This window comes from Myxine glutinosa, chromosome 11 (genome assembly GCF_964187855.1).
Source record: "Myxine glutinosa chromosome 11, kmMyxGlut1.1, whole genome shotgun sequence".
Taxonomy (NCBI): domain Eukaryota; kingdom Metazoa; phylum Chordata; class Myxini; order Myxiniformes; family Myxinidae; genus Myxine; species Myxine glutinosa.
In genome coordinates, this window is record NC_136271.1 from 112,016,054 (window position 1) to 112,038,302 (window position 22,249).

Here is a 22,249-nt window from a genome sequence, read left to right on the forward strand (position 1 = left end):
CGGGGTTACCAAATAGGGGCTCCCTGTCAGCTCCTTGTCAAGGGCGGAGCCAGGTAACCCCCGCACCCAATGGAAGCGGCGGACCGGCCCCAGTGGGGCGGAGCCAACCAGCCGAGGGTGTGTCACTCCCCGCTGAGCATGCGCAGGGAGAGGGAGGTGACGTCAGATGCGCGCTGAGCTTGGAGCAAGCAAGACGTACCCTCCGAGCGCTGTGAGGCCTCCCCGCATCTTCTGGACTGGACCGTGCTTTATCCTGTCCCCGAGCCAAGGTGCACCTTGTGCCATCGAACTACCTGTCCCTCCCTGCCATCAATCCCTGTGTAAGTCAGCCTTGTTCCGTTTGTCTGTGGTCTGTCCGGGAATAGATAAGATTGTATTTAAGTGCCCATCTCTTCTGTGTCTTTTACCTCACTCTGCCGTGTAATCTACCCCCTTTTCTCCACCACTGTAATTATACCCTCCTCCGGAGGTCTTGAGAACTGTACCCCTTGTGTCGTTTCCTCTTTCCCCGTCGTCGTGTCCTTTCCATCATTGATTTGGCATAGCGCGATTTGGTCAACGTCTGGGTGGAATCGGGGTCTAGTCGGGGAATAACTGTAACTGTTCGGTCGTGGCAATACCACCGCTCGGTAAATAACATCTAAACCGCGTCCGTAACAATATATATATATATTTATATATATATATATATATATATATATATATATATATATTGTTACGGATCTCGGGGGTCAGTGCTCCCCTTATCAAGCGGGGGAGGGGGGGGGGTTAATCCCCTTGTCTTTTTAGCTGGCCGTCACGAGTCCTGGGGGTTAGAATGTCCTTCCCGGCACGGCGTTAGATAGGGTTTGTTAGGCCTAGGGGTTCACTACTACCTAAGTACCAACCGGCCGGAAACGAGGGAATAACTCCCGCTCGAACCACGGATATGTTGGAAAATGCCGAGCGGTTAGCAATCCGCGATCTGAGCTGTTAACAATGAGACTGAACCCGATTCTGAGCGGTTCCTAATCGTGCCACAGGTACTCAATTGAGAAAAGACGAAAGCGAAGGGATTAAGACGAAACCAGAAAGAACAGGTGAATTTATTACAAACAAAAAGAGGAAAGGAAAGAATGTACCAGAAAGGAAGAAGAAGAAGCAGGACACAGGGCAGTCTTAAAACAGTCTTATTCTATACCCCAGACAAACAGACACACTCACATGGGGATTGTAGCTGGTAGGTGGTCAGGTAGAGGGTCCAGGCTCCAGTCGACACCAGTCCAGGCTCTGGTCCAGCGTCGAAACCCGGCAGACAGGTCCGCACGTAGTTGGACGCGAGCGGACAGTTCATATAACGGGGGAAACTGGTGTTCCCCAGCATACGTAATAATTGCACGCTTGTGTTCAACGCCCCCTCTCCCAAGTTCCCTTATCAGCGCCAGCGAGTGAGTCCTCTCCCAACTGTGCGCTCCGTATCAGGCGTTTGAAACAACCAGCGCTCTCTCATCAAAAGTCCTTTTGCATGAGCGCCGCCGAACAAGTTCTTTGCGCAGTCCATGAAAGGGCTTTGCGTTCGCGCTTATATAACGCGCCACGCGATCACTACGCGGGCCTCAAGGCCACGCCTGTCGGTGATGTTACATCAGCCCTGGTTGGCTTGTGAGGGCTTACATATGTGTTATATATATATTCCATGTTATATATATAATTATATATATATATATACTGTATATATATATATATATATATATATATATATATATATATATATATATATATATATATATATATATATATATATATATATATATATATATATACATACATACATACATACAGACACATCGACGGCCGTGAATATATATATATATATATGTATATATAATTATATATTATTATTATTATTATTTTTTTTTTGGTATACTGAATCGAGGCTCGTGAAAGAGCTGACATTTACTTCACAAACAAATCAACCAGACAAACAAAATATATAAAAAGAGGGAGCGGAAGACAAGAGAATGGGAATTACACAAACACTTGAGAGCACACAACATTTAAGAGCAGGGAGATGTGTGGGAGGGAGAGGGCTTGGGGGGAGGAGGCGTGGGAAGGGGGGGGGGGGGTGGGAGAAGTATAAAACACAAGGACACCAAGGACTTCCAGGACAGAAGTTGGTATTTCAAAAAGTGGAATTGGGGTGAAATTATCGGGGATAGAAAAGATCAAGGTTTTGGATGGGGGAAGATAAGAGATGGTGGTGAACAGCTGTTTTAAAGACGTGGAGTGGGATTGAAGAGAGTGAGGGAGTTTGTTCCAGAGGCGGGAGAAAAGAGGAATGAAGGAGTGAAGGTGAGCATATATACACTACATGACCAAAATTATGCGGACACCCCTTCTATTTCGTGGATTTGGCTGCTTCAGCCACACCTATTGCTGACAGGTATATATAATCAAGCACACAGCCATGCAATCTCCATAGACAAACATTGACAGTAGAATGGGCCGTACTGAAGAGCTCAGTGACTTTCAACGTGGCACCGTCATAGGATGCCACCTTTTCAACAAGTCACTTCATCAAATTTCTGCCCTGCTGGAGCTGTCCCGGTCAACTGTAAGTGCTGTTATTGTGAAGTGGAAAGGTCTAGGAGCAACAGCAGCCTAGCCGTGAAGGGGTAGGCCACACAAGCTCACAGAACGGGACCGCCGAGTGCTGAAGTGCGTAGCGTGTAAAAATCGTCTGTCCTTGGTTGCAACTCTCTCTACGGAGTTCCAAACTGCCTCTGGAAACAACGTCAGCACAACACCTGTTCGTCGGGAGCTTCATGAAATGGGTTTCCATGGCCGTGCAGCCACTCACAAGCCTAAGATCACCATGCGCAATGCCAAGCGTCGCCTGGAGTGGTGTAAAGCTTGCCACCATTGGACTCTGAAGCAGTGGAAACGCTTTCTCTGGAGTGATGAATCACGCTTCACCATCTGGCAGTCCGATGGATGAATCTGGGTTTGGCTGATGCCAGGAGAACGCCACCTGCCCGAATGCATAGTGCTAACTGTAAAGTTTGTGGGGGAGGAATAATGGTCTGGGCTGTTTTTCATTGTTCGGGCTAGGCCCCTTAGTTCCAATGAAGGGAAATCTTAACGCTACAGCATGCAATGACATTCTAGGCGATTGTGTGCTTCCAAATTTGTGGCAACATTTTGGGGAAGGCCCTTTCCTGTTTCAGCATGACAATACCCCCGTGCAAAAAGCGAGGTCCATACAGAAATGGTTTGTCGAGATCGGTGTGGGAGAACTTGACTGGCCTGCACAGAGCCCTGACCTCAATCCCGTTGAACACCTTTGGGATGAATTGGAACGCCGACTGCAATCCAGGCCTAATCACCCAACATCAGTGCCTGCCCTCACTAATGCTCTTGTGTCTGAATGGAAGCAAATCCCTGCAGCAATTTTCCAACATCTAGTGGAAAGCCTTCCCAGAAGAGTGGAGGCTGTTTTTGCAAAGAGGGGACCAACTCCATATTAATGCCCATGACTTTGGAATGATGAATTGCGAAAGATGATGGGAATAGAGCCTGTGATTGATGCTGTGAAGAGGAACAGGTTGAGTTTGGTCATGTGTTGAGGAAGGATGAAAGTGACTGGTTGAGAAGAGTGATGGAAATGAATGTAGAAGGAAGTAGAGGACGGGGAAGACCGAGAAAGACTTGGCCAAAGATGGTGGAAGAAGAAATGCGGGCAAGTTAACAAGGAGAGATGCAGAAAATAGGGCAAAATGGAGAAGATTGTCATGGGGACTGCAAGGCTAACCCCTGCTCGAGCAGGGAAAATGGCCTTAAAATGCATGTTGTTGTTGTTTGTATTTTGGAATGAGATGTTCGATGTTTGGGTGTCCACATACTTTTGGTCATGTGTGTTTATATAGACGACATGTGTGTGTCTACGGCCAACTATATCGGTATATATATGCAGTGCCTTCAGAAAGTATTCACACTCCTTGATTTTTTTTTCCACATTTTGTTGTGTTGAGGCCTGAATTTAAAATGGATTCAATTGAATTTTTTTTTTGTCAACGATCTACACATAATACCCCATAATATTGAAGTGGATATATATATCTATATATATTTTTTTTCACAAAATAATTAAAATAAAAAGCAGAAATACCTAATTTACATAAGTATGCAACCTCCTGAGTCAATACTTCAAAGAGGTGCCTTAGACAGCGATTACAGTTTTGGGTCTTCTTGTCTTTTCACATCTGTATTTGTGGAGTTTCTCCCATTCTTCCTTGAAGATTTGCTCAAGCTCTGTCAAGTTGGAGGTGGAGCCTTAGTGAACAGCAATATTCAAGTCTTTACACAGATTTTCAATGGAATTCAAGTCTGGGCTTTGGGTGGGCCACTCAAGGACATTCATGTTCTTTTTCTGAAGCCATTCCAGTGTTGCTTTGGCTGTATGCTTGGGGTCATTGTCCTGTTGGAACGTAAATCTTCACATCGTCTAATGTCTTTTGCACTCTGAAGCAAGTTCTCCTCAAGGATTTGCCAGTATTTGGCTTCATTCATTGTTCCCTCTATCCTTACGTTTCCTAATCCCTGCCACTGAAAGCATCCCAACAGCATGATGCTGCCATACTTCATGGTAGGAATGGTGTTCGATGGGCGATGAGCTGTGCTCAGTTTCCACCAGACGTAGCGTTTTGCATTCAGGCCGAAGAGTTCGATTTTCGTCTTATCCCATCACATAATCTTTTGACTCATGCTCTGAGTTGCACCTGCCGTTTTGCAATTACGAAGCATGCTGCCATGTGCATTTTTTTCTCAGGAGTGACTTCCATCTGGCCACTCTCCCATAAAGCCTAGATTTGTGAAGTGCTGCAGAGAAATAAATATCTTGTTGTCGTTCAGGCAGGTTCTCGGAAGTTGTCCTTCCGGCAGGTTCTCCCATCTCAGCCAAGGAACTCTGTAGTTCTGTCAGAGTGGTCATTCGGTTCTTGGTCACCTCACTGACCAAGGTCCTTTTTACCCCCTTGCTCAGTTTGGTCGGACTGGCAGCTCTAGGAAGAGTCTGGGTTGTTCCATATTCTTTCCATTTCCTAATGATGGAGCTCAATGTGCTTTTGGAAACTTTCAACTCCAGAAATTGTTTTATACCCTTCCCCAGACCTCTGCTTCCTCACAATTCTGTCTTGGAGTTCTACGGCCAATTCCTTGGACTTCATGGTGGAGTTTCTGCCCTGACGCATTCTCAACTATGGGACTTTATATAGAAAGGCGTGCTTCTTTCTAAATTATGTCCAATTAATTGAATTGACCACATGTGGACTCGAATCAAGTTGTAGAGACATCTCGAGGACAATCAAAGGAAATTGGATGCACCTGAGCTCAATTTTGAGCGTTATAGCAAAGGGTTAATTTACTTATTGATTTACAAAGTTTAATACTTATTGACTCGACATTTCAGCTTTTCAATTTTTAAATATTTTGTAATAAATTCTAAAAAAAAATTGCACTTTGACATTATGGGGTTTTATGTGTAGATGAGTGACAAAAAAATCTCAATTTAATGCATTTTCAATTCAAGCTGTAACACACCAAAATGTGAAAACGTCAAGGGGTCTGAATACTTTCTGAAGGCACTGTATATCTAATTGGTAAGATTTTTTTCCTTAGCTAATTATAAATGCATATTTATTGTAAAATGAAAAATGTTATCATTTATTGGACTACTGTGAGTGAGTATGTCGTTCCTATAACCCTTCGGACACCCCTCCTAGATTGCACGAGAGAATAAATTACAAGGTTGATTTGCACTCTGTGGTGACAAACCTGCACCCTTTGACGATGACTTTATATCAATGTGCTTATTAGTCCAATTATTTAGTAAGTGCATTCTGCACCAGAATTTTATTACAAATTTGGCTCGCTGGTTGGCCCTACGCCAAAGGGCAGGAATTTGGCAATGAAACACTTGCTGCAGTACCTCTTTTGCAGTCAGGGCATTGCAGTTCCCCATAAAACTACACAAGGGCAGGAAAAACTGGGATCTCTAAAATGCACCAGCGAATGCTAGAAGCGGGGCACACCCTGCTTAACGTCCATCCAAGGGATCGTGCACTCGATGCAATCCCCTACCTGTGAAGGAAGTACAAGGTGACAGTTTATGGGCATGCTAGTCACAAAGCGAACCCAAACTAGACAGCTCCAAAGGTGCACATGCAAACTCCGAGCTTGAATCTGGGTTAACATCATTGTGATGCAAGTGCCTCAGGCAGACAGAAACACATGACTTTAAGGTGTAGATATGGCAAAATGATTTCTGACAAGGGGAAAGTAATGAATCCAAGCATTTTAATGAAAATTTCACTGATGTGAATTTTCCTCATTGCCTTGGCTTCTGCCTTTTGGGCTGTCCTCATGCTTTATGTGCCCTTTTCCATCCCTGCTTGTTGTTCCAGTACGTTTTGGCAGTGAGCAGTTCTGTATTCTATGCCATGTTCTATGGGGAGCTAGCCGAAGAGCCCGATGAAATCTCCATTCCAGACGCCGAGCCAGCGGCCTTCCTCGCGATGCTCAAGTGTGTGCTCTCTCTCTCGGTACTGTTTTGAATAATGCATATTGTAGTGAATGAATGAATGATCGTTTTAAGGCCATTTTCCCCGCTAGAGCGGGGGTTAGCCTTACGGGCCCCATGACAATCATGGTTCCTTGTTTTGAGGCAATGTTTTTATGGCCGGATGCCCTTCTTGACGCCAACCCTTGGTCACGCTCTTACGATGCGCAGGGATACGGTGTACCTATTCTCAACCGGGGTACACACCGTGATCATTCATATTGTAGTCATGTAGTAATGCATATTGTAGTGAATGAATGAATGAATTCATTCATATTGTAGTAATGGCCATAAATGAGTGGAAGTGTTTATTTATTTATTTTTGCCGAATCTAAGGCTTGTAGTGTAGGTCACACACAAACAGGTCACCCACACATGGACATACAGACAAATATTTGAGATGCAACGCAGGAATGTTAGACAGGACAAAATAGTCACTGAGCTTGGGGGAAGTGCCGTCACCTTCTGGGGCACTCTGTGTACCAACAATGTCACAACGAAGGCGCCACCATTCTCAACACACTCACTGTGGCATTTCCTAAGGAGGAGTTTCCTCTTCCCCAAGGATGCCAACCAATAGGGATTGCCAGTGCTCCATTCTTTTAAATGCTGAACGTCAAACAAGAAAGCTGCACATACCATTTTAAAAGTGTTTTGGACGACTCAGCCGGGTTTTGAACCATTGACTTCCCAGACTCGGAGAGCATTCCCTAACCATTACACCACCGAGTATGGTCAAGTATTTGTTATTTATTTGTTTATGCTCTGATAAATATAATTGCTCTTGTCCATTTGAGTGCAGCATTTTAAAAAACCGTCTTGTCCTACTTTCGTGAATTTGATGCACTACAAGCATGTCATAAAAGGTTGTGGTTTGTGGGCAAGGGAGTGAGTGAATTGTGTTCAAGTTGCCTCAATTAACGAGATGGAGAGTGCTGACACTACATTTCAGCTTTGCTCTGAGTCAGCCGGACCAAAGTTGTTCGTGTGGTGAGTTAGTCAAGTTCCTGGGATATTATATATTAATCTGTCAAGGTCTAAAACACTTTGGCGAGTGCCACAGACACGAGGAGTACAATTTGGCTTGGCCGTCATTATCTTTACTCTTAAGTTCCTGAGACAACATGCGAATCGTGAGGTCAACCTTATACCCATTACAAGAACTGTCTGAAGGGCAAGAACATGGCATAATGGGAAGTGGCAGTGGATGGTTGCCAAGAATGATGGAAGTGAGTGTAGATGTGAGTAATATTCACAACACGGAGTACAAGTCTAGGAGTTGTGAAAAGAATTGGTTTTTCACCGCTTGAGTGAATTCCATTTACCTTGGCCTTTCGTTAAATATTCTTTCGTCAACTTGTTTATCTCCGTGATTGTGATTGATTATCTTGCAGATGGTTTGACAAATGTTTTCACCCTATCCGCATACCGCAATTAACCAACAAAGTACAAACGCTGATTCCGTATTAAAATGATGTTTGGTTGCTGTTAAATGGGTGCACAAGGCGAAGCATTTACCAATTCAGAGCTCCGTGGGGGTATTTTATTTCTAGGCTACCCCCTTAACACACTGGGGGTGCTATATTAATGTTGATCTGTGTGTGGATATGGACACACACACACACACACACACACACGCACACGCACACGCACACATGCACACACACATTCAAACGACTTGCTAATTGATTTTGTTCAAATCCCAGTGATTTTGCCCTAAACAATGCAGAAATGAAGAAGATCACCCAATACCAAGATCTCGAAGATGAAGTCAAAAGATATTGGGAGCTGTAGAGTGTCAAAATTGTGCCAGTGATAATTGGAGCCATGGGAGTGACAAAGAGGAAACTTATGGAGAACTTAAAAACCTTCCCTGGGGATATTACCACAGATGAACTGCAAATGGAATCTCTCATGAGCTCGGTGACGATCCTGAAAATGGTCCTCTGAACAAAACTTTGAGAATAAGAAAACTTCACAATTTGGTCCATGAATCGTGACCCCTTCTTGAAACAAAGGTGGATACTTTGAGACCTGGGAGGACTCCGTTCCATCTTCTGACACCTGCATATTGAGATAACAGCTAATGACAAACATATGCAGCGCGCGCGCGCACACACACACACACACACACACACACACACACACACACACACACACACACACACACACACAGACGGACGGACACGATCGAATGCATTACTCCCTGGCGGGAGTAATTAGGAAAATTTGTACCAGCAAGATAATTTACCAAAGTCCTACACGGAGCCTTTAACTCGTGCTACACATCACATAACATCACATAACAACATGCCCACGTGTTTCACCTCTTTTTACCTCGCCATCAAAGGTGGATGGAGGTTATGTTTTCACCCGTCTGTCGATCTGTTTGTGAAGAAGATATCTCAAAAAGTTGTGGACGGATTCGGACGAGATTTTGCAGAGAGGTAGTATATGTGACACGGACGAAATGATTAGACTTTGGTGAAGATCCGGATTCGGATCCGACTACTACAATTTTTCAGTGATTCTTCATCATTGGGAGCCCTGGTGGTGGGCTAGCGGCTAGGATGCCAGCTTAGGATCCTGGGTTCGAATCCCGGTCGATCGCTGAATTAACGCCAAGGGGGTTGACTCAGCCTGTCATCCTTCCGAGGTCGGCAAATTGAGTACCAGTTCACTGGTAATTCCCTGTTTGTCGTAAAAAGGCGACAAAAAGGGTTGGCGGCAGGAAGGGCATCCGGCCGTAAAACATTGCTTCAAAAAGGGGACCGAAAAACAACAACAACCACGGTCCCCGAAAAAGGCCAACCCCGTTTGTGGGGAAAATGGCCTCTAAAGGTGTTTTTTATTTTTTTATTTTTTTATCTTCATCATTGGGAGATCGGGGCAAAAACTAAACATAGCAGGATATCTCAAAACGTTGTGGACGGATTTGAACGAAACTTGGTGGACTGGTTGGGTGTCTGACAAGGGCAATTCGATTCGATTTTGGTGAAGATCTGAATATGGATTCGGATATGATAATTTTTTAATTTCTTAAGTGATTCTTCACCATTTAGTGATAGGGCTAAAACCACCCTATAGCAGGATATCCCAAAAAGTTATGGACTGATTTGAACGAAACATGGTGGGCAGGTTGTCTGTGTGACAATGAAGAATCGATTCAATTTTGGTGAAGATCTGGATCCAGATCTGGTTAGTAGAATTTTTTAAGTGCAAAAGGTGCAAAAAGGTGTAAAAACAGATCCTAGCAACTACAGACCAATCAGCCTTCTCCCAATTATCAGCAAAGTCATGGAATCCATCACTGCTTCGGATATGAAATCTTTCCTCTTCTCCAATGGCTTGATCTCTGATCATCAATTTGGTTTCAGACCAGGTCACTCTACTCTGGACATGCTGCTTCTGCTGTCTCAACAATGGATGGAGGTCCTCAATGCCAAACAGGAAATTAGAGCTGTCTCCCTCGACATATCACGTGCCTTCGACACGGTCTGGCACCCCGCTCTGCTCACCAAACTCTCCTCCTTTGGTATCCATGGAAATCTCCACGCATGGCTGGCGGACTTCCTCTCTAGTCGTCGTCAACGTGTGGCCCTGAAGGGGTTTCTCTCATCTCCTCTTCCTGTTCAGGCTGGAGTTCCCCAAGGCAGTGTTCTGGGCCCCGTGCTTTTTCTGGTCTTCATCAATGATCTCTCTGACTCTCTTGAAAATCCTCTCTATCTCTTTGCTGATGACTCCACTCTCTGCCGCTCCAATCCTCTTCCCTCAGATCGGCAGTCTGCAGCCTCCTCACTCTCTGAAGACTTGGACAAAATCACAGACTGGTCAAACAAGTGGAACATGTCTTTCAATCCTGACAAATCTCTCACTCTTTCTATGTCTCTCCGAAAAGATCGACTGGACAACCCTCCCATCTACTTTCTCAACAATCCTCTCCAAGAAGTTCTGTCGCTCAAGCTTTTGGGTCTCACTATCTGCCATGATCTTTCTTGGGAAAACCACATTTCCAAGCTGGCCTCCAAAGCCAGTCGCCGACTGGGCATCCTCCGTCGTGCGAAATCCTTCCTCGGCACACCTGAGCTCCTCACCACATACAAGGCTTTCATCCGCAGCTCAATGGAATACTGTTCTCCCCTATGGGCCGGTGCTCCTGCCTCACACCTAGCTCGGCTTCACGCTGTTGAAACCAAAGCTTTCAGAATTATTGGAATCTCCTGCGATGAAGCTATCTCTGAGGGCCTTTCACTCACTCACCGCAGGCAGGTAGGTGGTCTTTCTGTCTTCTACCGACTCCTCTCCGGCCTTGCACCCCCAGCTCTCTCTGTGCTCTGTCGCCCAAATATTCCTACAGGTCGCACAAGATCTGCCAGCAACCCTCTGATGGTTAAACTGCCGAAATCTCGGCTCTCTGCTCACCTTCACTCTTTCATGCCTCTTTTCTCCCGCCTCTGGAACAAACTCCCTCACTCCCTTCAATCCCACTCCTCCCTCCAGGTCTTTAAAACAGCTGTTCACCACCATCTCTTATCTTCCCCCATCCAAAACCTTGATCTTTTCTACCCCCGCTAATTCACCCCAGATCCACCTTGTTTGAAATTCCAACTTCTTTCCTGGATGTCCTGGCAGTGTCCATATGTTTTATACCTCTCCCACCGCCCCCTTCCCATGCCCCCCCCCCCCCCAAAGCCCTCGCCCTCTCTCAGATCTCTCGATGTCTCCATGTCTCTCGGTCCCTGCTCTCAAATGTTGTGTTTGTGTCCTTCCCCCTCTCTCCCCATCTTGTCTACCGCTCCCGATGTTATATGTTTTATGTGTCGGTTTGTCTTTCTGTGTGATTAATGTTCGCTCTTTCACGAGCCTCGATCTTGTATACAAAAAAAAAGAAGAAAAAAAAAAAAAAAAAGGGATTCTTCACCATTGGGAGATGGGGCCAAAAACGAAACAAAGCAGGATATCTCAAAAAGTTGTGGACAGATGATTTTGATTAAGTGTGATTCTGTATTGTTATTTTCTGATCTACTCTGGGATACAAAACGTAAACTGTTCACCTGGCGGAGGTATGCTCACAACTGAGTGCCGTTCCAGTGAAATAGGTTAACGGACGGATTGAGCCGAATACAATATCCCTCTGTTTTTTTTCCAAAAGCATGGGGATAATTATCAAATTTTACTTTAAAGACAGCAATTCTTTATATAACTAGAACGGCACTCGTAGAGCGTATGGTCTCTCCTTGCGCACTCATTCTGAACATAAATACCATCGTTAACTGAACACCCTACTATTATGGCTCGCTGTTCTTATGGCTCAAATACCCATACTGTCCATGCACCCTATTATGGGACATCCATTGCTATGATCCGTAGCTTTATTGATTGATTGTTAGGATATTTAACGACCACTTTTGTGCACATTCAAGCTAAATTGTCAATGAAGATGAAAATAAATTCAAACTATACTCTTCATGGCAAGTCGATCATATGTATGAAGTTTTGCATTGATCTGTTAAGTGGTTCTGGAGAAGATTTTTTATGTTTTTATTTTCACATGACTGATGACATCATAAGTTTAATTTGTCACTCATATCTGGTCGAAGCTATCAGGTAAATTAAGTTTCAGATTTTTCATATACGATTTTGATTGAACCAATTATGGCTGGAATACCACTTCTCCATTGATATTGTTGCGGATCTCAGAGTACGGCGCTCCCCTTACCGAGGGGGGGGGGGGTGGGGGTTAATCCTCTCATCTATTAAGCTGGCCGGCCGAGTCCTGGAGCTATGACGTCACTTCTGGTCAGCGCTGAATAGGGTGGTAGGCCAATTGATCCTATTACCTAATTACCAGCGCCTCCTGGTAAGCGAGGAAATGAGCCCCGCCCGAGCCGCGGCTGTAATGGACACGCTGAGCGAAGCGAGCCACGACTCAGGCCGTTAACAAAGACTAGACCCGATTATAGCGGTTCCTATATCGTGCCACGTATATCAATGGAGAAAAACACTAAAGCGACCGGATGAGAGGAAACCCAAAGAATAAGAAGGAAGAACACAGGTTTATTAATTATGTACAAAACCAAGGAATAAACGAAAGGGAATGTACAGTGAAGAGGAAGAAGCAGATACACAGGGCAAACCTTATACACTCTTATATTATCACTCCCAGGACGGAACAAACACACTTACACGAAAAGGTGGTGTTGGTGGCGGGAAGGAAGAGAAGGGTCCGGGCAGGTGGTAGGTAGGCGCCGATGATAGGCGGTGAGGTCCGGCTCCGACCTCGTGCTCCGGTCCACGCTCCGGGTGTTCACTTGTACCGCGGCATGAGCGGCCGGCAGCTTCGCGTGGCGTTTAACGTGAGCGGACAATTATATCGCGGGGGGAAAGACTGGGATGTGGCGTACGTAATAAATTGTCCCTTAGCCTTCGGCCAGTGGTGCGCCTCCAATGGTCCGTGACAACGGCAAGCAAGGACTCCTTTCTCATCTGTTCGAGTCGTTCTCCCGGGCACCTCTCCTCTCATCTCTTTAGGTTTGACTCCTTCTCTCTCCCTGGCTCATCTCTTCAAGTAGTCCCACGCACCCGCTTATATTGCCCACTCGCGTATAAAGCCGCCTGCCTTTTGGATCCGCCTACCGGTGAGCTGGCCTCGGCCCTGACTGGTTGATGAGGGCTCCTTGGCTCCACCTTTGACAGCCAGTTGACAGAGGGCCCCGCCTCCTCCCGGCACTCCGCCCTTCTTCTCCAAGATGAGCACATGTCTAATGGCGTTTTGTGCAGCAAACGCTGCTAATAAAATCACGTGAGAGCATTGGGAGGGACAAACCCCGACTGTAGGTGCTACTGGCACTTTGGAGAGAGAGAGATTGGGGGTAATTGAAGGGGCCTAGGTTATTTGATTAATACAACGCAGATTCAACGATTGGAAACAGATCCTTAACTAGAACACATACTAATGAAATAACTAAAGAAGATCCTATGGTGTTCTACGTGTTGCAATATGACCTAACTAGGGTGCGACCTTTGATCTTTACACAAAAATGGGAATATTTACAGGGGATTATTTATAAGGGATTATTACAAATATTTACAAAGTGGTGGGTCCTAAAAACCGCAACAATATCATCATTATCACCCTATATATCGTATGGGGAGTTGATGACATGTGCCAAGTTTCAATTTTTTTAGTCCCCTACCGGTGTACACCGGAGGGGACTATAGGTTTGCACTCCGTCCCTCTGTCTGTCAGTCTGTCCGTCTGTCTGTCCGTCCGTCATGCAAAGAACAGTTTTCCGGACTTTTTTTCGAAACTCTCAATGCTAATGATTTCAAACTTGGTACATGGTTTCCTCATGATAAGTTACAGATCAAGTTCGAACTTCACGACGTTTCGATCATTTTTGACAAAGTTATGGCACTTTGAACTTCGGTAATTTCCCCAACAGTTTTCCGGACGACAGACTGCCGTTTGGGGACATGTATTGCAGCGCAATACTCAGAATGCTTGTTTGTTCAGCGTTTTCTGGGAAGAGGTCCAAATGTTTTCCTTTAATCCAATATGACTGCCATAGCATGCGACCTAATGTCAGAGTTATCAATAATATATTCTCCATGTGGAGTCCCTCCTATGTTTAAAGTTTTGCATCAATCAAACAACGGGTTACAGAGAAAATATTAAAGCAAAAATATATAGATGTGGACACACACAGACAGGTAGACAGACACGGGCACTACAACAGCTGATAAATGAAGATCTGGAGAAATGAACTATTATATGTGCTTTCCCTTGCAGTTCAGTTATGAAAAACATGACATTGACATAATTATCCCCAAGCTTTTAGAAAGAAAATGGAGTGATATTGTAATCGGCTCCATCCATCACACTATCTCCTCCTAACCGGTTGTGCAGATATGCACCAAACTTAGCAGTTATGATCACCACACGGCGGAAAGGTGATGTAGCAGTATCATTTTGGCCCTGCACGAGGTGGGGTCAAAACGAGGGAAAATTTTCTATAACTCTAAATTTGATATTGGGTCACTCCTAGTGGAACCTTTTGCAGTCTTTACCTCCACCACTGAAGGTGAGGGACAGCTATGTTTTCACCCCTGTCTCTGTTTGTCTGTGAACAGGATATCTGAAAAAGTTGTGGATGGATTCGGACAATTTTGGTGGAAAGGTTGGGTGTGTCACAAGGAAGAATCGATTAGATTTTGGTGAAGATCCAGATCTGGATACGAGAGTTTTAAAATTTTTAAGGAATTCTTCACCAATGAGAGATGGGGCCAAAAACGATATATAGCATGATATATAGAGAGATCATTGATGAAGACCAGAAAAAGCACAAGGCCCAGAACACTGCCTTGGGGAACTCCAGCCTGAACAGGAAGGGGAGATGAGAGAAATTGCAAGGATCTGTTTTTGCACCTTTTTTGTGTAAAGCGGTAATGTTTGCTGATTTCCATGATGCTGGCAGATGACCTTGAGCTAAAACGATATATAGGGAAGAAGGCCAGGTGAGCAACAAAACAGCCACATTCATTTTGTTGAGCTACCGATGCTCTGTATCTGCTAGCTTCCAACGATCAAATCGATTTTTTAATCCTAATGATGTTACTGTTTCTATTTTATTATCCAGGTATATCTACTGTGATGAGGTGGAACTGGAGCCAGATTCTGTGCTGGCAACCCTCTACGTAGCCAAAAAGTATCTAGTGGGACACCTTGCACGTGCCTGTGTAGCATACCTTGAGACTGGCCTGTCAGCCCGTAATGCCTGTGTGCTGCTGGCTCAGAGCCGCCTCTTTCAAGAACCAGGACTTGAGCAGCGCTGCTGGGAGGTCATTGATGCTCAGGTCAGTACATCTTAAAGTGATTTGTCAATATTTCTAAATGGAGTTCATTTTAATTTTTTTGTATTTTTTTTGTATACAAGATTGAGGCTCGTGTAAGAGCTAACATTAATCACAAGAAAAAAAACGGACACATAAGACATAATAAAGAGAGTGGGAGACAAGATGGGTAGAGAGGGGGAAGCACACAAGTACAACATTTGAGAGCAGGGACATCGGGAGATCTGTGGGAGGAGGAGGGCTTGGGGGAGTTGGGGGCATGGGAAGGGGGGGTGGGGGGTGATATAAAACACATGGTCACTGCTCGGTCTTCCAGGAAAGAAGTCGGTATTTCAAAAAAAAGTGGATCTGGGGTGAATTAACGGGGGTAGAAAAGATCAAAGTTTTGATGGGGATAACAAGAGACGGTGGTGAACAGCTGTTTCAAAGACCTGGAGGGAGCAGTGGGATTGAAGAGAGCGAGGGAGTTTGTTCCAGAGGCAGGAGTAAAGAGGAATGAAAGAGTGAAGGTGAGCAGAGAGTCTTGATTTTGGCAATTTCACGAGAAGAGGGTTGCTGGCAGATATTGTGCGACCTGCAGGAATATTTGGGGGACAGAGCACAGATAGAGCTGGGGGAGCGAGGCCGGATAGGAGTCGGTGGAAGACAAAAATACCACCTACCTGCCTGCGGTGAGTGAGTGAAAGGCCCTCAGAGTTAGCTTAATCGCGGGAGATTCCAATGATTCTGAAAGCTTTGGTTTCAACAGCGTGAAAGCGAGCTAGGTGTGAGGCAGAAGCACCAGACCAGAGGGGAGAGCAGTATTCCATTGAGCTGCGGATGAAAGCCTTGTATGTGGTGAGGAGCTCATGTGTGCCAAGGAAGGACTTCGCACGACGAAGGATGCCCAGTCGGCGACTGGCTTTGGAGGCCAGCTTGGAAATGTGGTTTTCCCAGAAAAGATCATGGCAGATCGTGAGACCCAACAGCTTGAGTGACAGAACTTCTTGGAGAGGATTGTTCAGAAAGTAGATGGGAGGGTTGTCCAGTCAGTCTTTTCAGAGACATAGTGAGAGTGTGAGATTTGTCAGGATTGAAAGACATGTTCCACTTGTTTGACCAGTCTGTGATTTTGACCAGGTCTGCAGAGAGTGAGGAGGCTGCGGACTGCCGATCTGAGGGATGAGTAATGGAGCAGCAGAGAGCGGAGTCATCAGCAAAGAGATAGAGAGGATTTTCCAGAGAGTCGGAGAGATCATTGATGAAGACCAGAAAAAGCACAAGGCCCAGAACACTGCCTTGGGGAACTCCAGCGTGAACAGGAAGGGGAGATGAGAGACATTGCAAGGATCTGTTTTTGCACCTTTTTTGTGTAAAGCGGTAATGTTTGCTGATTTCCATGATGCTGGCAGATGACCTTGAGCTAAAGAGAGGGTGAAGAGAATAGAGAGAGGGTGTGAAAGAGTGGCAGAGCAGGATTTTAGGACACGTGGGCTGATGCCGTTTGGTCCAGTTGCAGAATCAGTGTCGAGGTTTGACAGAAACTTGTCCACCTTGTCAGGAGAGAAGGACACAGAGTCCAGGAGCAGCTGGGTTTGACTTGGTAAGGTGGGTACAGAGAGAGATGGGTTTGGGACACAGGATTTTGAGGCAAACACAGAGTTAAGGGATTCGACTTTGTCACATTCTGTGTCAACTGTGTAGCCATTTGTGGTGAGGGAGGGGATGGAGGGGGAACATACACCAGAAACAGATTTGACCAGATGCCACCAGGATTTGGAGGAAGGAGACAGGTTTGAGAGTTCAGTCTTGAGAGCAGAGAGATATTGTTTCCTGCCTCTCCTGAGGGTAGACACACACTTCTTCCAAGCATGGTGGAAGGAACTGAGATTGCCTTCAGTTGGATTACCCTTCCAAGAGGCAAAGACAAGTTGTTTCAGGGCAACTGTCTCACGACAAGTTTCAGTGCACCATGGACGGGAGGAAGGGTATGACAACTGAAGACGAGATGGGACAAATCTGTGCATGAGAGAGAGCAGTTTGCTTTGGAAGAATTCCGAGGAAGAGTTGATGTCAGAGGCAGTAGAGATGGGAGACCAGTCCGGATGATTGATGGCTGCTTGCAGACCGTGGCAATCAGCCTGAGTGAAATGCCAGACGCGTCGAGGCTGAGGAGGCTATCTGAGAATAGCCAGAGAGATGTCCACTTTAACAAGCACATGATCAGAAGAACCGATTGGAGCAGAAGAACAGCAGCAGACATTTGCAGGGAAGTTTGGCATAACCAAGTCTAGAAGAGAAGATGCTCGGTTGAATGAGATCCGGGTCGGGAAATTGACAGATTGTGCCAGTCCCAATGAGTCGCAGAAGTAATTTGCTGAGATGCCATGGCTGGTGAGAGTGGTACCCACACCCAGCCAGCTGGCATGATGACAGTTGAAGTCGCCACATATGAGGAAGAAAGAGTTGGGATGAGTGAATAAAAGTTGGTCCATGTTGTCAGACAGTGAAATGTAAATGGAGTTATCACTGTTTGGAGGATGGTACAGACACATATGAACAAAAGGTGGGAGGGGAGAGGAAGCCGTAGCCAGAGGTACTCCTGGGGGTAGGGTGGAGAGAGGGCAGTGCAAGGAGAGTGAGGAAGAGAGTTTTTGAGAAAGATTGCTACCCCACCTCCAGGAACGAGGCTCAGGTCTATCATACCGGAGGAGGGAGTAACCAGGAAGAGATATTAAGGAATCAGAGACATCTTGAAGGAGGAAAGTTTCTGTTAAGCAGATTACGTCTGGTTTGTCAGAAGCAACCTGTATGGAGAGATCAGTCAAGTTTGAGCGAAGGCCCCGGATGTTTGAGGTCCACACCATTAAGGAAGAGGGAGGGGGAGCATCGGGTGCAGGACAGGGGAGGAGTGGGGTAAGATGAAGGGTGAGAGGGGGGGTGGTAGGGAGAGCTGTTGATAGTGGGTCAGAGATTGCAGAAGAGTTAGGAGAAAGGGAAGGATGAGGAGGACAAAAGGTTTGATGGTGATGGGATGAGGCACAGTGAGGGGTTGTTTGAGGGGGGGCAGAGCAAAGTAGAAGGTTGGAGGAGGTGGAGGTATGAGACAGAAGGGAGACGAAGTGAGGAGGAGGCAGCTTGGAGGAGGAGGGGGGAGAATTGGAGAAAGATGGTAGGGGGGTAGATTTGAAGGGGAGGGGTTGGGGGGGAGTTTTGTAGGGGAGGGGCAAGGGGGGAGATATGGAGGGGAGGGGCGAGGGGGGAGAACTGAAAGGGAGGGGTAAGGGGGGAGTTTAGGAGGGGAGGTATGAGTGGCGAGTTTAGAAAGTGGATGGTTAATGAAAAACGAACATTTATTAAAACTGTGTTTATTGTGATTTTCAAGTCAGAGATCCGTTTAAAAACGATAGAGGAGGGGTGGAATGAAGGTGAGTTTAAACATTATTAAAATTAAAATTAAATAATATTACCTTTGTAGAGCTTTGGCAACTTTATTTGCCCATTATGGTTCTTTATGCAGACACAAACATTCATGGAGTTTGGTTCATTTGGAGTTTAAAGTGTTAAAAATAGGTTAACATTTTGAAGTTTATAAATGGATTTGAAACATGTACAATTTGGGTACAATTTGTAATGAACCTGTAAAATGTTGAGGTTATCTGAAAAGATGATCAATACAGTCGACATCATGCTGTTTTAATGGGTGAAAAACTAAAAGTTGGTTTTCACATAGTCTGATCTGTGATTATACATTTCATTTTGCAATCATTCTCGTTGCCCTTTGTGATTCTTATGAACGTTGACCAAACTGCTGTTTAAATTTGGTGTGATCGAGATATGCCATGGCCCATCAGTAATTGCCCTGCAGTGAGAAGTCACCGCTCGCTGTACTTTATGCAAGTGGCTTGATGTAAATCTTGAATGTACGTTAGTGCGTTACACTGCAGCAACAGTTTGCACAAACGTATTCAATTGTATCTTTTATGTTTGGGTGGTATGCACACATTCACTTTATTATGGTGATTATATGATTGGCATTGCCTCCGACCACTGGGATTTCAAGCGGTGACATGCCTTGCCTTGTGGTTCATCTTCTTTTGACATGAGTCAATCCAAATTGTAGCCCTTATTCATGTGACTTTTGTCGAATCTCATGGGCATCCAAACAGCCAGTGATCAATCGTGTTTCCTGATACATTTTCATGTGGGTGTGCCTTCCCCTATATGGTCTTCACTATCAACGTGGGACTCAATGGGTCCTTGCAAAACTAAATTACCATACTCCTGTGAACTGTGTCAATGCAGTGTTATCTTCACATCCATTCCCCCATTCATCCCTAATCCCGTTCACCTGAGAGAAGGGAGGAGGAAGGCATTCTGCTCTAAAAGTCAGCCAATTATAATCCAAATTCAATCGTACACAATTTGAGATTTTATAATTTCCAATTCTCTTTTCATTATAATTTAAAATGTCAATTTAAAACAAAGTACCTGTGTTCTAAATCCATATATAACTATGTGTCTCACATGTCAGCTGCTTATTTCTGTCTCTGCTTTCTATTTTTTCCTGGTCATCGTGGAAACCCCACGGCGACCTTTCTGCCTCAGCCGCCACATCCACCTGTGGAGTGGGACCTCTGCCCGGCCCACATGGGACCTCTCTCTATCTGTCTTGGTGCCTCCACCTTTTTACCAATACATTTACCTGTCTGTGTCCGGTGTCCCCCTCCATTTTAATAGGGCTCGTGGGGAATACTTCTCTGACCCCAATTTGCCTTCGTCCCCCTCCTTTTTTTGTAAGGCGTACGGGGGCCATGCTGTGCACACATCTGCACCGTCTTCCTTTGGCACACCGGATCTTCCAAAATACCTGGAGGGAGCATGACTATCCTTTCAGAATTGTACTCCCTGTTCCTGTGCTCATGCATGCTCCATCATGCCACACACTCGGCCTGCCTCTCAGCTCATCCCGAGCCTGAGCCGTTCTCACTAACTTTGTGGAAAGCCGACCCAGTTCTAAGACTAACCATTCCATCTGTAATGGCGGCGGCTCCCCCTTCCGGCGTTCGTCTTCCTTCTTTCTCGTACATTCTAGCACTCACACACACTGTTCTCACACTCACATTCGTGCACTCTCGCTCACATTCAACCTCATTAGTGCCGGCACAAACGGGCAGCGTGGCGTCCAGCTACCTCCCTTACTGGCACCGAAGTGCACTCTTTGCATACTGGCGGTTCAGTGTCGGCCACACACACTCCTACCAGTGTGGCAGGTTCCGGTACAGGCAGCTCATGTGTGTGATCCATCCCGCATACACCCAGGCACACACACCTCCCCAGGAAAGTGCCTGTCCAGGCCTCTATTACGTGGACTCTCTCCTCACTTGCTCCATTACCCTTTGTATCCACGTACCTGGTAGTGGCACCTGCTGGCTCTGCCAGCCTACTGTGCTCTTCAGTGTTCTGTGGGATTCTCTCTAACCTCTGGGATCACGTGCGCCTCATACCTCATCATCCCAACACCTCCTGGTGCCTCCTCTTGCACACTCTTTGTCCCTTTGGTACTGTTCCAAACTCCACGATATCTCTTCATTCCGTTTTAGTTATATTTCTGTTTTATTTTGCTGTCTCCCTGTGTTCTGCTTTTTACCTCCACCACTGAAGGTTTTATATAACCTCCAATCGAGGTTTGGCACCAATTCCCAACGGCCGTTGACTTACACACGCCGTGGTTATAAATGCCAATTAGATTAGAATTAGATTAGAAATCTAATTAAATTAGATTCGATTCGATTAGAAAGCATCCCAAAATGCAAAATGCATCATGTTAGTACTCGAGCTAAACTTGGCGAAAACAACAGCTAAAAGTATATACAGTATTTGTGCATTTTCTTCATTTATGTTCTCCATATTCTCATAATAAATGTTTGTTGAAGACATGATGACAAAAGCTCAATTGGTAAAAAAGTTATGTCCTGGACAGACACATTGAAGCACAGTGGTAAATCAATAAACAGGGAATCAATTTTAAAAAACCGGTGTCTTTTGCTTGCCGCGCTATCATTATGTACCATTATCACTATCATTATGTACCAATATCATTATCACACTGCAGTTACCAAAGAAGTCCTGAACACTTTTGATCATTTTTCCTGCCGATAAATAAACAGTTCACAGGGAAAGGGACCTCAATGCAATCGGATTTTCCCCAAGCAACCACATTCCCGGACCTCCTCTCCAAGGCAAAAAAAAAATTAAAGCGATTGGGAGCTGGGGAAGAGAGAAAAGCACGTATTTCATTCATTATTACGCACACTTTATAATCCCCTCGCACCCATGATGTATCGAATGGCTTATCGCGTTATTTTATCTATACACACTACAGACAGCTAAGACAGGGAGAAGGACAAGACAAAAAAGAGAGAAGCCTTATCCTCTCGCTATGCTCACGCGGGATTTATCGGAGCCCGGGTGAGGGAAAGCAAGAGCGAGATGGCGCGCTTTTTTCTACAAACAAAACGTGTCTGGCGAATTGCATCCCAGCTTCATAGCTACTCCTGGGCGTACTCATGTCCAGATTTGCAGTCTTATTGTGCCACTCGCCCAAGCTTCTGCCAAGCATCCCACCATTCTTCAACTTCTCGACGTACTCCCTCACATACAACCGTACGAACGCTCCTGCTGTACTCCTTGTATTGGGCATACTGGACCTCTCTCAAACTGGAGCACAAGTGCTACATGTTGAGCTTTTTACGTATTTGCTCTCCGCCTGACCACACCCGTTCCGCGACACGCCCACCGCGGCCAACAGGTCGTGGTGGT

General features: G+C 45.5%; 1 protein-coding gene across 5 annotated transcripts in view; it reads left to right on the forward strand.

Annotated features, from left to right (window-relative positions):
• LOC137436990 (BTB/POZ domain-containing protein 3) overlaps window positions 1-22,249 on the forward strand; it is a 67,749-nt gene that overhangs the window by 39,308 nt on the left and 6,192 nt on the right. For all 5 annotated transcript variants that reach the window (XR_013625028.1, XR_013625029.1, XM_078787000.1 and 2 more), the window contains 2 exons: window positions 6,441-6,559; window positions 15,235-15,451. Coding sequence is in view for 3 of the 5 variants with exons in the window: in XM_068131267.2 (XP_067987368.1) it covers window positions 6,441-6,559; window positions 15,235-15,451 (336 nt within the window). In the remaining 2 variants the exon portion in view is untranslated. The remainder of the gene's footprint in view (window positions 1-6,440; window positions 6,560-15,234; window positions 15,452-22,249) is intronic.